This window comes from Stegostoma tigrinum, chromosome 7 (genome assembly GCF_030684315.1).
Source record: "Stegostoma tigrinum isolate sSteTig4 chromosome 7, sSteTig4.hap1, whole genome shotgun sequence".
NCBI classification, from domain to species: Eukaryota; Metazoa; Chordata; class Chondrichthyes; order Orectolobiformes; family Stegostomatidae; genus Stegostoma; species Stegostoma tigrinum.
The window spans coordinates 72,540,726-72,558,201 of record NC_081360.1 but is presented as its reverse complement, the minus strand read 5'-3'; the positions used below and the strand labels follow the sequence as shown (position 1 = coordinate 72,558,201).

Sequence of the window (17,476 nt, the reverse complement as noted above, 5' to 3'; positions counted from 1 at the left end):
TATCTTGGAATCTCCAGCATCTGCAGTTCCCATTATCTCTGGTTTATGAGTTAGCTGATGCATGGTATTAATTTTCCAAAATTTGATAGATACTGGAAAGGTTCCATCAGAACAGAAAGCAACAAATATAACTGCTTTGTTCAAGAGGGGAAGGAAGCAGAAAACAGTAATTTAGCTTGACATTTATCATGGAAAGGATCAAGGAATTAACCTTTAAGGAGGTTATGATTGGGCAGTTGGAAAACAACGTAATTGGGAAGAGTCAGCATGGTTTCATGCAAGGGAAGTTGTGTTTAACCATTTTTTTGGCATTCTTTCATGGAGTAATATGCCCTGTGATTAAAGGGGAAGCAAATGGCGTCCTGCATTTGGATTTCCCAAATGCATTTCTCAAGGTTCCACATAAAAGGTTACACAAAATAATTCATTGTGTAGTGACTAATACACTAGCATAGATAGAAGATAATAAAATGTGAGGCTGGATGAACACAGCAGGCCAAGCAGCATCTCAGGAGCACAAAAGCTGACGTTCGCATAGATAGAAGATTGGCTGGCTAGCAGAAAGCAGAGAGTGCGCAGAAATGGCATTTTTCAGATTTACAGATTGTGACAAATGGGAGTCTATGGGGCCCTCAACTTTTTATAATTTTGTTTCAATGACTTGGATGAGGGGATTTAAGGCATGGGGGCTTAATTTGCAGATTACACAAAAATAGGTAGAATAGAACTTTGTGAAGATGACATAATAAAGATGCAAGATGATATAGAAATATTGAGTAAGTAGGCAAATGTCTGACAGAGAGAATGTGAGAAAACAAAAGGTTGCTCATTTTAGCAGGATGGATAAAAATGTAAAAGTATTATTTAAATGGAAAACAACTGCTAAATTCCAAAGTACAGAGAGATCTATGTGTCCCAGTGTATGAGACACGAAATGTTAGTATGCAGGTACAGTCAGTGATTATGAAGGCTAATGGAATGCTATCCTTTATTACAAGAGGAAGGGGCTGGGCTTGTTTCCATTGAGTTTATAAGGGTGAGGCGCAATTTAATTGAATTTGTAGGATTGTACATGTAAGGAACTCATCTATTTGGCTTTGTATCTTTAATTCTCGTTGAGTACAGAAACATGGTCTCTGCTTGCTGTCAGCATTGGTCTGAAAGTCAGGTAAATTGGGATACTGTGAATACCTTTAAAACAAGTTAAGACTTGGTACGACTCTGGGAGTAATGGGGCTCGATTTACTGTATGATAATCCAGTGGGTCATAACATGAACGTTCCTGACAAGGTGGACCTGAAAAGGATGTTTCTGCCAGTGGGTGAGTCCACATTATGGAACACTTTTTAAATCAGGAGTCATTCTTTTAGGACAAAGATAACAAGAATTTTTTCTCATTTAGAGGGTTGTGGGACTTTGGAACTCTCTGGCTCGGAAGTCAATGGAAGTGGTGTCATGGAATATTTTAAAGGTGGAGTTTGATTCTTGTTAGACAAAGTAACCAAAGGTTATAAGGGTTTGACGGGAATGTAGAATTCCAAATACTGATCATCATGATCTTATCGATTGATAGAGCAGATTTGAAGGACTGAATGGCCACCTTATGCTCCTAATTCTTACATTCATGTGTACGACAGCAGCTCTTAATGTACAATTTGATTTACCTATTAGGACAGATTCTTTCAGAGATAATAGGAACTGCAGATGCTGGAGAATCCGAGATAACAAGGTGTAGAGCTGAATGAACACAACAGGCCAAGCAGCATCATAGGAGCAGGAAGGCTGACGTTTTGGTCCTAAACCCTTGTCTAGGCTGAAACATCAACCTTCCTGTTCTTATGATTCTTTGATTACCTTTAGCTTTACAATATTTAGTCTGATAAACAGCTCTATTTCCAAATCAGCAAGGTCAGAAGTTACTTGACTTCACTTGACAAAGGAGCAGTGCTCTGAAAGCTAGTGATTTCAAATAAACCTGTTAGACTATAACCTGGTATCGTGTGACTTCTGGCTTTGTTCATCATGGCTACCATCCAAATGAGTAAAAGAAGAGGTTTGCATTTCCATAGTAGATTGAGTAGCCTTAGGATTTTCCAATTGCTTTGCAGCCAAAACAGTATTTTTTCAGTTTAGTCACTGTTTTAAAATAGGGAAAGATAACAGGCAAATTGTGTACAACAATGTTCTATCAATAACAGTGAGATACATCACAATATGCATCTATTTCAGTGAAATAGATTCAAGGATAAATATTAGCCAAAATATGAAGAAAATTGCTTTCTGTCCATACATGCTGCCAGACCTCCTGAGTTTCTTGACAAATTCTCGTTATTGTTTCAGATTTTCAGCATCTGCAGTTCTTTGGGTTTTTTTGTTAGGAGAATTGTCCTGCTGTTCTTCACATAACATCACAAGACTGTTTGCTTCCACTTGAGAGAACCATAGTTAAATGTCTCGTTCAAAAGATATCATCTCTGGTAGAGCAACATTCTTTACATCGTCTGTTAATCTGTCATTTACTTAAATCTCCAATCTGTAATTTAAGCATGTGAGTTTTTGACAAATTGTGTTGAGCTATTGCTGACAATTGGACAGCACACTAATGAACACTGTGCCCTTAAAAATAATGTGTGTTTGAGGAGCAAGTTATCAATTCTGTAGGACAAAAAGATCATATTAATACAGAGAGTCCAGTCATGCTACAACTACATTCATAAAGATGCCAGCAACTGAAATCAAAATGCATGTACAATGTACCTCATCTGCTAGTTTCTATGATAAATAATGAGCCTAGAGGTTACAGATTTTAGTTTGTTCACCCATGTATTGTTTTTTTCTTGTTCTCTGAATGACACCTGTAAGACTCTTAAACAGGGTGTCTGACTACCCTCTAAGATCCTTGTACTATGAATCAATGACAAAAACTTTGGATACAATTTACACTTTATATGCTAATCCTAAATTAATGTACAAATCAATATCATATACTCACACATAATAAAGTGTGAAGCTGGATGAACACAGCAGGCCAAGCAGCATCTCAGGAGCACAGATGCAGGGTCTAGGCCCAAAACATCAGCTTTTGTGCTCCTGAGATGCTGCTTGGCCTGCTGTGCTCATCCAGCTTCACACTTTATTATCTTGGATTCTCCAGCATCTGCAGTTCCCATTATCTCTATCATATACTCACAGCACCAGTTGCTGAATGAAATCCCATAAACAAGCATTCATTACCAGGTGGTCACTTCATTAATGATTTCTCCACAAACATCTTCCTGTGAATGATCATATCTTGCTTTCAGTTTGCAGAAGTGATGTCCTTGATGTTTGTGGCTTTATAACCTTTCTGCCTCGGGTCCGTTAGTTGATAAATCAGGTCATCCACTCTGGCTTATTATCCTCATCTATCCCAGTCCCAGTGCTGGTCTGTTACTAGAATGTATGCAATTTCTGTGCACTTCTTGGAAGGGTGGGGCTATGATTTCACACACATTTGACAGGACTTTGACTCGGTCAGCTACTGTAGTAAATCATCAGGTAACATATCCTGACATGTCTTTATTTGTGTATATCCCTATTTTAGTTCAAAACTGTTTATGTTGTGCCCAGCAATGATGCCTTCCCTACAAATCCTTCTGTCTTCACAACTTCCATATTCCTGCCATCTTGTTTTGAGATTAGGATGTTGGCAGACCCCACAGCTAAGACAAGATCAAATCCAAGACATATTGGAAGGAAATAAGACCTTATGTTACAACATAATAGAAATACACAAAATGTTAAAAATGCATTAAAGCATGACAAATGCATGAAATATCGAAATGCCTTTCACATCACATCCATGCAACACAGTTCAGTTTGGAATTAGAATTCCATCCTCAACTCAGTAGGATGTGCATTATTGCATCAATTCACTGCAAGAGTTTGTGAAATAATTTCGGTTAAATGATGTTTCAAAAATTTCTCACCTAAATAAATCCATTAGAGACTGTATCATTTCTTTTGTAAATAAATTTAAGTTTGTGTTTATTAAGACATTTTTACAAATTTTATACGTTTGTTAATATTTAGTTTACACACTGCCGCTATAGAAGTGACATAAAGGTCTGAGTATTTTGTAAACAGTTGAGTGAAGATTATGATGATATGTGCTATTAATTCACTCAGTGACTTGTTTGCAATTTGAAGGCAGAAAAGGAAGAAAAGACTGAAATCTTAGCTGGAAAGCTTATTGGAACAGAGGAAAAGCATATTGTCATTCAGCTTCTTGAACATGATCCTCCACTTACCCATTTTTTTCCCTATCTCTTGATATCCTCAGTCAACAAAAATCTCTGGCTACCAGTAGCAGTCAAATGTTAAATTCTTGTTCAGCGGTTTGAAACTCAACTTCAGGCTGAATAAACTTTTTTGCCATTGCCCATCATTTCTGTACAGATTTTTTTTAAAACAGGCCACAAGGTGGTGCCCTTTACTACAGTGTTTACAAATAATCATTTTTGGGGAAAAAAAATTAGGATGTTTCTATTCACAAATATCAGAGGAGAATCAAAATCGTTGTCAGAGACTCCTTAAACAAATCCATGATTACACGTTTAGCTTATTTGTAGCCATGATGCCACTCAGGAGGGGCAAATCACTTCTCTTAAAACTAGCCTTTCCTTAAAAGTAAGCAGGGCTGGTGATTGCCAGACAGATTATGTTGTTCACAAATCAATGCAAAAAAAATTGTTACCATATAAACTGGTCTAAAAGTCAATTTTTTGGTCAACATGATTTGGGCCAGAAATATCAAAATTGAATGAAATATATTAAAAATTATTGAAAATACTGAATATGACTGGAAAAAATATTGTTGAAGCTTTTCATCTTGCATTCAATAGGACAGAATCACAAGATAATGAAATGTTAAAGAGGACAATAATTTATACTGCATGACAAGAAGGTGCTAATTGGTTAGCAGGCAAACACTGATTGATAGAATTGTTGCCATGGAGAATGCACTAGGGAGTGGTGAATGGTCAAGCAATTTAAATAAACCGTTTCAGAGATAGTAGGAACTGCAGATGCTGGAGAATCTGAGATAACAAGGTGGAGAGCTGGATGAACACTGCACGCCAAGCAGCGTCAGAGGAACAGGAAAGCTGATGTTTCAGGCCTAGACCCTTCTTTCAGAAATTTTGAAGAAGGATCTAGGCCTGAAACATCAGCTTTCCTGCTCCTCTGATGCTGCTTGGCGTGCAGTGTTCATCCAACTCTACACCTTGTTATCTCTAATTTAAATAAAATCTTGTCAACAATGTGTGGTTTGAATATGTCCCAAATTATCAAATATTTCTCTATGTATAGGACCAGACTGTTCAGAGGGATGTTTGGAAGCATTTCTACACACAAAGACCGGTGATACTTGTTTGGAACTCTCTTCTGCACATAGCAGTGGATGCTGGATCAGTTGTTAATTTTAAATCTGAGATAGATTTTCTTGTCCAGCAAACATATTAAGGGATATGGGCCAAAGGCAGGCATATGGATGTAGGCCACAGATTAGCCAGATCTCATGGAATGATGGAACAGGTTCAAGGGGGTGAATGGCCAACTATTCCTACGTTCCTATTTAGCCTTTCTCATCAACATGGAGGAAAATACCTTATTGAAGAACAAAGAGAACAAAGAACAATACGACAAGGGAACATGCCCTTCGGCCCATCAGTCCTGTGCTGACCCATGATGCCTTCCGAAACTACAAACCTTTTGCCTCCATGCAGTATGTATCTCTCTTTTCCCTGCCTATTCATGTATCTGTCAAGATGCCTCTTAAACATTACTATTGTATCTGCTCCCACCACCTCATCTGTGCTTTCCAGGCACTCTGTAAAAAACCTACCTCTCACATCTCCCTGAAATGTTTCACCCTTTACCTTAAACCTATGACTCCTAGTTATTAACATTTACCCTTGGGAGAAAGACACCAACTTTCCAGTCTATTCAGAGCTCTATAATTTTGTAAATCTCTATTTGGTGTCCCCTCAACCTCCAGCATTCAAGTGAAAACAATCTGGGTTTTTCCAGTCTCTCCTCAGACACCATCCAAACCAGGCAACATCCTGGCAAATGTTTTCTGTACTCTCTCCAAAGCTTTCTGGTAGTACAGTGACCAGAACTGTACACAGTATTACAAATAAAATTGAAAGAACAGTGGATGCTGTAAATCAGAAACAAAAACAGAAATTGCTGGAAAAGCCCAGGAGGTCTGGCAGCATCTGTGGACAGAAATCAGAGCTAACGTTTTATGGTGAGTGACCCTCCTTCAGTTTTCAGTTGTATGCTTGTAACACCAAGACTCATCATTAGCAGTTCCAGGCTTTGTTAATACCTCCCTCCGACTTACATCTTTCTCAAAGCCTGATTTCTGAAAATAATCCCTGTTTTTTTTTCCATTGGAATGTGTACCAATTCCAAGTTTATAACTGCTACACATTCACCTACAATCCAACTGCATCTGAGTTCTTGTGATGGGGAATTCTGTGCACAGCCAACTGAAAGAACCTCCACTTTGACTTGTTAGACTCTCTAATTCATATGAGCCAATACCAATATTTAGGTTGGACCTCACAAAGGGAAAAGAAAAATAAGCACAGTCATTAAAACCACGCTGTTATGTACAAAAGAGAAGTCAATATTAAATTCACCTCTCCTCCATGACATAATCACAATGCAGATTTATCTCTTGGAAACTATAATTGACTCCACACTGGACCTAATATGCCAAAGGTCATGATATTGACTTCCCCACATGATCAATGTTTATATAAGTATGTGTTGTATACACAAACTAGGTGGACTGTGCCTTTATTAAGTGGTGCTGCCATTGGCCAGTGAATCTCTAAATAAGGTTAGTTTGTAGGGGCAATATTGTTTTCCTGATCAGCAGTTTTATCTGCTTTTTCTACCTCAAAGTCAACTGTGTCATAATCATTAGTCCTACTTGGTTCAGGAATAGAAAGTTATTTTTGGCACTAAGGTGAACTGAAAAATCTTAAATAGAGAGATCCATTTAAAGGATAATTGAAGTACAGGATCTCGGTACATAGAATTTGGTTAGGCCAATCATTCAAGGTAATGTTATATACACAAGGAAATACTGGCATTCATGTGATGTTCCACCTCCAATGAAAGCAATCATTAAAAATCTTTCACTAATGTTTAAAAAGTTGTATCCTTATCGGTTATCTTTATAACACTCGTAAGCAGACAGTTCCTTTTGTTCACGTATGTACATGGTTTAAAAATAATCCATGAATTATTATTAAATTGACACAAATCTTACACTTCATCTATGCTGTAATGATGCTATAAATATCTTGTGAACAAATGTATTTTGTGAAGAAAGTTTCGAATATTTTTGATTCCACCATCAGCTCCAGTGTCAATATATACAGAACATGGATATTGTCACAGGAAATATATTAGTTCATTGGATAAATGACCAAATTTGAACCAGTAATTTTATTTTTGTATTACTTAGATAAAAATGTTCAAAAGCAGCATATTCTGACAGAGGAAGAAGGGAACTTTTTCAATATTTATTTTTCTGTAAGTTTTCAAATTATTGGGGCCCATGCACCAAATCATTCAGGACCTCCTCCATCACACTGCCCTCAACTCTGCCCCACTTACTCTCCCAAAATTAAAACTAATGTATTGCAAAATGCGTAGCCAAAACGGACCAGAAAATGCTTACATCATTGTTTACACACTGTTTGGATAAAGCAAACTATATCACAATATAGAACATTTAAATGAAGTTGACCCATTAGTCACATGCAGCATATTTTGTATTGTACTGAGTTTATTCAGGGTCCCCCACAATTGTTCAGTTGATCCAGGCATTAATCAGCCTGAACTACTATGTGACCTGTTCAATTATATACATGTATCCAGCTTTGAATTATTCAAATCCATAGGACTTTAAACAATTATTTATGTTCATTTAATTACCTTGCACTACTGAAATTTAAAAAAAGGTCTTAATCTATTGCTGATAAATGTAAGTTAACCTTCATAAGAACTTTGTATGCACAATTGACTTAACTTCCTATTTGGCAGCAATGGTGTGTTACATTTCACTGAGGCTATCTGAGTTGCTGCATAACATACAATTTTACATACATGATGCAGTCTGGAGCTACGGACAGGGATAGTAGCCGATCTACCATTGGTGACAGATTTTAATAAGACCATAAGACATAGGAGCAGAAATTAGGCCATTTGGCCCTTTGAGTCTGCTCCGTCATTCAATCTTGGCTGATAAGTTCCTCAACCCCATTCTCCCGCTTTCTCACCATAACCCTTGATCCCCATTGATAATCAAGAACCTATCTATCTCAGTCTTAAATGTACTCAATGACCTGGCCTCCACAGCCTTCTGTGGCAGTGAATTCCATAGATTCACCACTCTCTGGCTGAAGAAGTTTCTCCTTATCTCTGTTCTAAAAGCACTTCCTTTTACTCTAAGGCTGTGCCCTCAGGTCCTAGTCTCACCTACAATTGGAGGCATCTTCTCAATATCCATTTTGTAATGTTGATATTCAGGTTTTTTAACTGTGTTATGAAAGCACTTGAGGTGGGACTTGAACCTAGAGCCTGTAACTCAGAGGCATTGAAACTAGCCACTGTACCACAATACCTCATAATTGGTAAGAATACTAAAAATTAACTGGAGATCAGTTAATTATGAAAGGTGATTTAGTCTAGAAATTCTGTAACATTTATTGTTTTCCTTAGCATGAGTTGGTGTAGTTAAATTTCTGCTATATATATTCTCATTATATATAGTTATCCTTGTTTTAGTAGTAACATTCTTGCCCAAGATTCGGAGGGTTCAAATCTCACATTTACACAACATTTCAATGCAGTACTGAGGGAGTGCTATGTTGCTGAGGGAAAAGTCTTTCAGATGAGACATTAAAGGAGGTAATTTTTGACTGCTCAGGGTTCCAATCTTCTCAATAAACATTCCTGAAAACAGGCTAATCCTTGTATCCAAACTGTCTGCTGTGCTTTCCCATGTAAGTGTCTGTATTTCTAATGAATTTCATTACTGTGATGTGCTTTGTGACATTCTTTTTGGGCTTAATATGGTTATGTGGAATTGTAAGTATTTGTTATTTGTTTGTTGCCCGTTTGTATTAGTTCTACCACTTCTTGAAAGGCAAACAAAAAATTTTGTAACTGAATGCAAATAGAGAAAAATGCTTCAGATATTTTAGGCATGCGGGATAATGCTCATGCATGAGAAAATAATTTAACAGAAACACTAACATTTTTAGATTGAAAATGACAGAAAATCAGCCAAAATAGTGCTGTACGTGATACGTATTTTCAAATGTTGATCACAGCAGCCACATTCATAATGGTCTGGTGATTACGTTCAGCTGGGATGGTATACAAAAGCACGTATGAAATTTGCCACCCCAAACAATGATAACAACCTCAAGAATATATGACAGTGACTACTGTCTTTGTGAAATAATAGACTGTAGTCATATAAAAATATACCTTACGTTTTAAATATGTGTAAAAATACACATATATTTGCCAAACAATTCATCTTGATTTAACAATCATTTTCTCTGTATGAGACTTAAAAAACTTTTATTTTGCTCCTCGTTGCTTTTTCCTAGTATATCAGAAAATAACTAGTACGACAATATAGGGCATTGGTCATTTTAAGGAGCAATGGTAAGAGATTTAATACAGTTAAAACATTTTCCTCATTTCAGGTACGTATGGCCCAAATACTAAATATAACCTATAGGGGTAACCGCACAGTCTGTTGGAACAATCTACTTGCCATTTGCCTGCAAAGTGCTGACAAACTCTTGTGCAAAGTGTGTCAATCAACTCATAGTGTCAATTCTTTGAAAAAAATTCCAGCGACAGCAAATATCTTAATCAATTCCCACACAGTGTCCAAAATTGAAACTTTTGCATGAATTCTCTATATTAAGTCCTTTTGGCAGTGGTTTGCTCTGGAAAGCCTTTTTTTCCTAGTTCCTCCTCTATGAAAGCTTATCCTTAGTTTCAACAAGTCCAACCGTTGCTACAGGCAACCCGACTGTAAACTGTAAGCCCATGGACAGAACAACGCCATGTCTCCGGGAAACAGCGCCGTAGCTCCCCTTTTAGATGATAAGGCGACCGTAGCACTTTTCAGCAGGATTATCCAAGACCAACACTAACTAGTTTAAATCTTAACAGTTCGTCGGAATCCTCACGGAGTCGGACCATGGTTCTTTGTCCCACTTTGATTTGACATGTTAACATCTCCAAAGGTAACACTGTGACTACTTACAGCAAAAAAAGTTCTGAATAAGGACAATTGTCTAAATATATAAGATTTAACGGTTGTAGCTATTCATTGTTTTCTTTTAGATATTAACTTCAGATGGTTTACCAGTCAGAACTGGCAGGAACAAATCGTAACCAATGCGAATTCCTACCAAGTGAGGGTGCCGGCACTCTTAGTAAAGGTTCTGCAACTGTGAATTCCATGCGTCAGTTTTAGCCACGGCCACGACCTAGACGTTTTTTTTAGTTTAAGCCCTACTACACCTGGCATTCCCAGGCGTTCTCCCATCCGAGTACTAACCAGACCTGAGTCTGCTGAGATTCAAGATTAGATTGGATACGGCACAGAAACGAGATATTCCACCCAACCACTCCACGTTGGCGTTTATGTCCAATTTCAGCTTCTTGCTATCTTTCTCCAATCACATCTGTCATCCCAACCTTCTGACACGCATTTGGCTTTTTTGCCTTGAAATGCACTTTAACCACCCCCTGAGATGGGAGTTTACATGTTGACCATTACCTGAGTTCAGATGTTTCTTCTGAATTTCTTATTGAATCTCTTAGTGACTGCCTTACACTGATGGCTCCTAGTTTTGCTCTAGGAGGTCTTGTGGTGCAGTGGATAACGCCCTTATTTCTGTGACAGCAGATCTAGGGGTTTAAGCCCCATCCCAGGAGTTGATGTGGAAGTACTATCAATTCATGATGCAGTCAGACAGGTTGAGTAAATCCTTCCAAATTATATCAATGGCAGATAGGAAGAGTGGGAGATATTCTGGGCCAGCAATGTGGTGGTAGAAATGATGGAATTTCTACTATAACTATTCATGAACTCTGGATAGCAACATGTATGTAAAAGTACATGCTGATGCAGAAATTCAGAATCCATGAGTAAACTGTGACACACCACACTTTTCCCTGCAAGTAGAAACATTTTATCTCTGTATGTGCTTTATCAAAACTCTTAATACTGTTTAAGATCGCTAGTCATTCAGCCCCTCGTCTCTTTTTCTAAAGAAAAGTAGTGCTTGGAGACTAAGCCTGTTAATTATTTCTTGATATGTATACAAATATATTTCTGGTATTATCTTTGTAAATCTTCTCTCTCCTCCACTCCAGTGCCTCTATATACTATAGAAATCAGAGCCGCACACCATAACCTAAATGTGGTCTAATCAAGGTTGAACACAGGTTTGGCACAACTTCCCTGTCCTTCAGCTCTACTCCTCAACAAAGATCCCTTTGTTCCTCTACCACACCTAGATTTACACATAATTGTGAAAAAATAGTGACAAGGCTGTAATTTATTTTTTCATTCCTAATTACTCATGAATAGTCAAAAGTCAACAGCACTGGTGTGGGCACACCACATAAGGATGGCAAGTCTTTTTTCACCTACAGGATTTTATAATAATCTAATATTTGTCAATTATCCTTTGCTGATTGTCATTTTAATCTCCATTTATAAAGTTGAAATCTGTTCCACTACACTAGCGTATCCATAAATTGAAGAGATGGAAAGCTGATTGACTTGGAAAGCTCTTACATGCTGGTGGAAACAGAAGAGCACACTTGCCTTTGCTCCTGATTTTGAAATGCACAATCCCAAGAATAATGCCAATGTAGTATGCTATTAAAACCTGACCAGCAACTTCAAAGAATATCTAACACTACCCCGCAAATGCTGACATTTGAATAACAGCAGTGATTATAATCCATTGGGCTGTGAAGACAAGTGATGCTGTTATCTTTGTAACCTGAGCTATATACTCAAATTTCTTCACTTATATTGAAAAGTAAACATGAGCAGATGAAAATCAGAAGGGGAAATCCAGGTGATAGTACAGAAAAGTAACAGTGAATTAGTTGGTGATAATGGGAACTGCAGATGCTGGAGAATCCAAGATAACGAAATGTGAGGCTGGATGAACACAGCAGGCCCAGCAGCATCTCAGGAGCACAAAAGCTGACGTTTCGGGCCTAGACCCTTCATCAGAGAGGGGGATGGGGTGAGGGTTCTGGAATAAATAGGGAGAGAGGGGGAGGCGGACCGAAGATGGAGAGAAAAGAAGATAGGTGGAAAGGAGAGTATAGATGGAAAGGTAGGGAGGGGATAGGTCAGTCCAGGGAAGACGGACAGGTCAAGGAGGTGGGATGAGGTTAGTAGGTAGGAGATGGAGGTGCGGCTTGGGGTGGGAGGAAGGGATGGGTGAGAGGAAGAACAGGTTAGGGAGGCAGAGACAGGTTGGACTGGTTTTGGGATGCAGTGGGTGGGGGGGAAGAGCTGGGCTGGTTGTGTGGTGCAGTGGGGGGAGGGGACGAACTGGGCTGGTTTTGGGACGCAGTGGGGGAAGGGGAGATTTTGAAGCTGGTGAAGTCCACATTGATACCATTGGGCTGCAGGGTTCCCAAGCGGAATATGAGTTGCTGTTCCTGCAACCTTCGGGTGGCATCATTGTGGCACTGCAGGAGGCCCATGATGGACATGTCATCTAAAGAATGGGAGGGGGAGTGGAAATGGTTTGCGACTGGGAGGTGCAGTTGTTTGTTGCGAACTGAGTGGAGGTGTTCTGCAAAGCGGTCCCCAAGCCTCCGCTTGGTTTCCCCAATGTAGAGGAAGCCACACTGGGTACAGTGGATGCAGTATACCACATTGGCAGATGTGCAGGTGAACCTCTGCTTAATGTGGAAAGTCATCTTGGGGCCTGGGATGGGGTGAGGGAGGAGGTGGATAATCTTTGAGCAAGGTCTTCACAAATTTTATTACACATTTTATTACACTTAGAATGATCCATTCTGGTTAATATCAATAATTTTTCTCTTCTCTCAAAATCTAATTAGGCTCCTTAGCCTTCTTTCACCTCCTCTTTTCAAGCTGGTACTATAATTCTTTCATTCATATTCACATTATTCATCCCATTCAAACCAGCTTCTAATCTCTCACCACACTCATTTAGTTAATGCTCTTCTTCCTTCCTCCCCATTTTCACAGATCTGGTTCCAGCTTACCATCACTTTGCTGAACAAATTTTTAAAAATAGGTTAATTCCTTAATTGTTATACATTTAGTTTTCTTTCCCCTGACTCTCCACTTTGTGGTCATCCTTGTTCCACCTTTTTTCCTCATTGCCATGCATCCTCCTTGCTATCCATTCCCCACTTTTGCCTTTTCCATCCCTTTCATTGGATCAAATGATCAGGAGAAGGCCATTCAGCCTTCCAAGGTCAATCACCATTCAGTGATGGGTAATCTACATACTAACCTCATTGACTTATTTCCTTTAATCACCTTTATGAATAAAAGTCTATCAATTTAATCTTAAAATTTTAATTGAGGCATGCCTATTACATTTTGTGAGAGACAGCTCTATACCTCCACCACCCTTTGCAAGAAAAAAGTGCTTTCTCATTTCTCTTTCAAATTGTTTCTTTCTCATTTATTTACTTTATTCATTCACAGAATGAGGGCATCACTGGTCAGGCAGCGTTCATTGCCCATCCCTATTATTACCATGAGATAAGAGGAACTGCCGATTCTGGAGTTTGAGATAACAAGGTGTGGAGCTGGCCTCAGGCCAGGCAGCATCAGAGGAGCAGGAAAGCAGATGTTTTGGTCTGGAACCTTTTTTTCAGAAATGGGGGAGGGAAAGGGGGCTCTGAAATAAATAGAGGGTGGGGGAGGCAATGATAGAAGGTGGATTGTGGAGCAGATAGGTGGAGAGAAGATGGACAGGTCAAGGAGGTGAGGATGAAGCCAGTACAGGTGAGTGTAGACAGGAAGTTGGGATTTCTGAAGAAGGGTCCAGACCCGAAATGTCAGTTTTCCTGCTCCTAAGATGCTGCCTGGCCTGCTGTGTTCATCCAGCTCCACACCATGTTATCCCTGTTATTCCCATGCTATGATTCTTAATTCTGGAATTTCCATTAACAGAAAATGTTTCTCTCCTTCTATGCTATAATTTTATTTTAAAATATTAAAAATACAATAAACTCACAATTTATCTGTCCATATTCTAGAAAATGCAAGCTTAATTTATATAAATTCTCCTCATATTATAATTCTGGAGCCATGGCATCATCCTGGTGAATTGATTAGCTCAGTTCATCAGATGCTGGTTTGTGATGCAGAGTGAAGCCATCTGAGGTCACCATGAAGGTGCTGAATTACTGGCATTGCCCTGACCAGAAGTTGGTGAGCCCTAGGTTAAACCATCACCAATCATCTCTCTGTAATGAAGGAGCAGCCTTCTGGGCGTGTGAAGACTGCTCACTCTGGGAATAATCTAACCTGAGGTTTGGAGTGTTGTAGCAAAATGTCTTCCTCTTTATTATTACTGGCTAGACTAGTGGTTTATCAACCCTTCAGTAACATAGCACACTTTGTTGAGACAAACAATTCTATGGTACACCCATTTTCTTCAGGGTTATTTCAATTATGTTCTTCGGCCACATTCATGTTTTGGAATGGAAAGACCAATATTGCACTTTTAACTAGATGATTAATTTTCATGAGTTTTATGAGTTGTAATTTTGGTTGGATAGAATATTGTTTAAGATGAGACAGTGTTTGTTTTACTTTGATTTTCGTTACCTTTGTACAAAAATTCACAACACATCTGTACAGTTCTCATGCCACATTAGTGAGCCACATCACACCATTTGAAAACCATTGCTATGGTATGATTCTCATTTTGTCTTGATTACAATATTTTAGAGACGTGTTTAAAAACAAATCTAACATCTATCTTTTTTGGTATGAAACAGATGACCTCATAGTTTCCTGCATTAAAACCATCTATGACTGTTTTATCCACTTACGTAATATGTTACAGTACTAACTACTATATCAGTGATAATGGGAACTGCAGATGCTGGAGAATCCAAGATAATAAAATGTGAGGCTGGATGAACACAGCAGGCCCAGCAGCATCTCAGGAGCACAAAAGCTGACGTTTCAGGCCTAGGCCCTTCATCAGAGGGACCCTCTGATGAAGGGTCTAGACCCGAAACGTCAGCTTTTGTGCTCCTGAGATGCTGCTGGGCCTGCTGTGTTCATCCAGCCTCACATTTTATTAACTACTATATCACTAATTTTTGCCAAACTTGAAAATTTGACCCTGCATTGTATTTCATCTAAGTCATGAATACATACAGGCAATGATTTTGTTTTGCCATCAATGGAAAAGCAAGGACATTGTCTCTGACTTTGAAGAACACATCACTGAGAGATCTGGTGAATCCTGTGGAGAAGACATTACCTTTTTCCATATGCAATTGATTATATTATTTAATAAAAATTCCTAGTAATGAACTGCAGTCATTAAGCTGTATAAACAGCCAATTACATGAAAGAATTAAATAAGAGTAATATAAAATTAACACATATGACCTTGCCTTTACAAAATCAAAAAGATCTCTAAACAGCTCATATTTATCTAAATGTTCAGTCAGTCTTAATTACTGGTTCCAATAACTTCCCTCAATTTTGCTCTCTGTCTCTAACCTTCTACTCTGCTCTTTTTCTGAAGAAGGGTCGAGACCTGAAATGTCAGTTTTCCTGCTCCTCTGATGCTACTTGGCCTGCTGTGTTCATCCAGCTCCACACTTTGTTATCTCAGATTCTCCAGCGTCAGCAGTTCCTTCTAACTCTGCTCTTAACATCTTGTTGTCAAATAGAAATGATGTGGAGGTGCCAGTGTTGGACTCGGGTGGACAAGGTCAGAAATCTCACGAAGCCAGGGTATAATCCAACAGGTTTATTTGAAAACGCAAGCTTTCAGAGTCTTACTGCTTCTTTAGATGTTAGTGAGAGAGAGGTAGCATCAGGCACAGAATTTATAAGTAAAAGATCAAAGGGTCACACCACTGATGAGTATGTACTAAACAAGATGCTGTTAAATCTTTAATCAGTTAGAAGGTTTTAATTGATTAATATGTATATCTAAGTCCCTGATGGGAATTCACTCCATGGGCCTACTTGTACATGAGTGTGAGAGCGGGAGGGAGAGAGAGAGAGAATATGTGTGTGTGTCCTCGGGTAAACATCCTTCAATGTGGACTTTGGGATATAGAGTTGTTGAGCAAAAGCTGATAGCCAAGTTTGGTACCAATGAGAATGGCCTCAACTGCGATCTTGGGATCATGTCGCACTACAGGTGACCACTATACACTCTCTCTCTCTCACACACACACACGCACATGCACATACACGCACTTGCGCACACACACACACACACACACACACACACACACACACACACACACACACAGACACACACACACAGATCCTCTCTCATACACACACACTGTCTCTCACACACACATGTGTGCGTACACACACTCTCACACATCCTCTCATACACACACACAGACACAGATCCTCTCTCATAAACGCACTGTGTCTCAAGCTCACACACACACACACACACACACACACACACACACACACACACACACACACACACACACACACACAATCTATTATATTCAAAAAGCACAAAATTTATAGACAGCCAGTCATTGTGGCATTTTATATTTTCATATTTTAGAAATAAAACCAGTTTGACTCCAAGCCAAAACACAAACAGATATTCTAACCAAGGCCTCACACCTCACATGCATTGTCTGACATAAAATGTCACCTCCTCTTTATGCTGATAAAACCTTCAGTTCTCTCAGGACAGCGACTTGAATGGAATTCAGGGATTTACATATACATATTAATCAACTAAAACCTTCTAATTGATTAAAGATTTAACAGCATCTTAGGTTTGTTTAGTACGTACTCATCAGTGGTGTTACCCTTGGATCTTTTATTTATAAATTCCGTGTTTGATACTACCTCTCTCACTAAAATCTAAAGAAGCAGTAAGACTCACTGTGTTATCTCAGACTCTGAAAGCTTGTGTTTTCAAATAAATCTATTGGACTGTACCCTCGTGTCATGTGATTTCAAATAGAAAAACATCAAATCCCTTTTGCCTCATCACTGATCTTTAAGTAGCATGATACAAACAAACCAGATCCTCACATTTTAGCACCATGAAGGTTCTTATGGTCAGTAATAGTGAAGCAAATAATTTACTCAGATATTTATTTTCAATTCAACTGTCTCCGGTTTTCA

General features: G+C 38.7%; 1 protein-coding gene across 1 annotated transcript in view; it reads left to right on the top strand.

Annotated features, from left to right (window-relative positions):
• The first annotated feature begins 14,101 nt into the window (after positions 1-14,101).
• The window catches only part of map3k19 (mitogen-activated protein kinase kinase kinase 19), a 68,182-nt gene continuing 64,807 nt past the window's right edge, over positions 14,102-17,476 (top strand). Inside the window, exon 1 of the mRNA XM_059647654.1 lies at positions 14,102-14,116. Within this exon, the coding sequence (XP_059503637.1) occupies positions 14,102-14,116 (15 nt within the window). The remainder of the gene's footprint in view (positions 14,117-17,476) is intronic.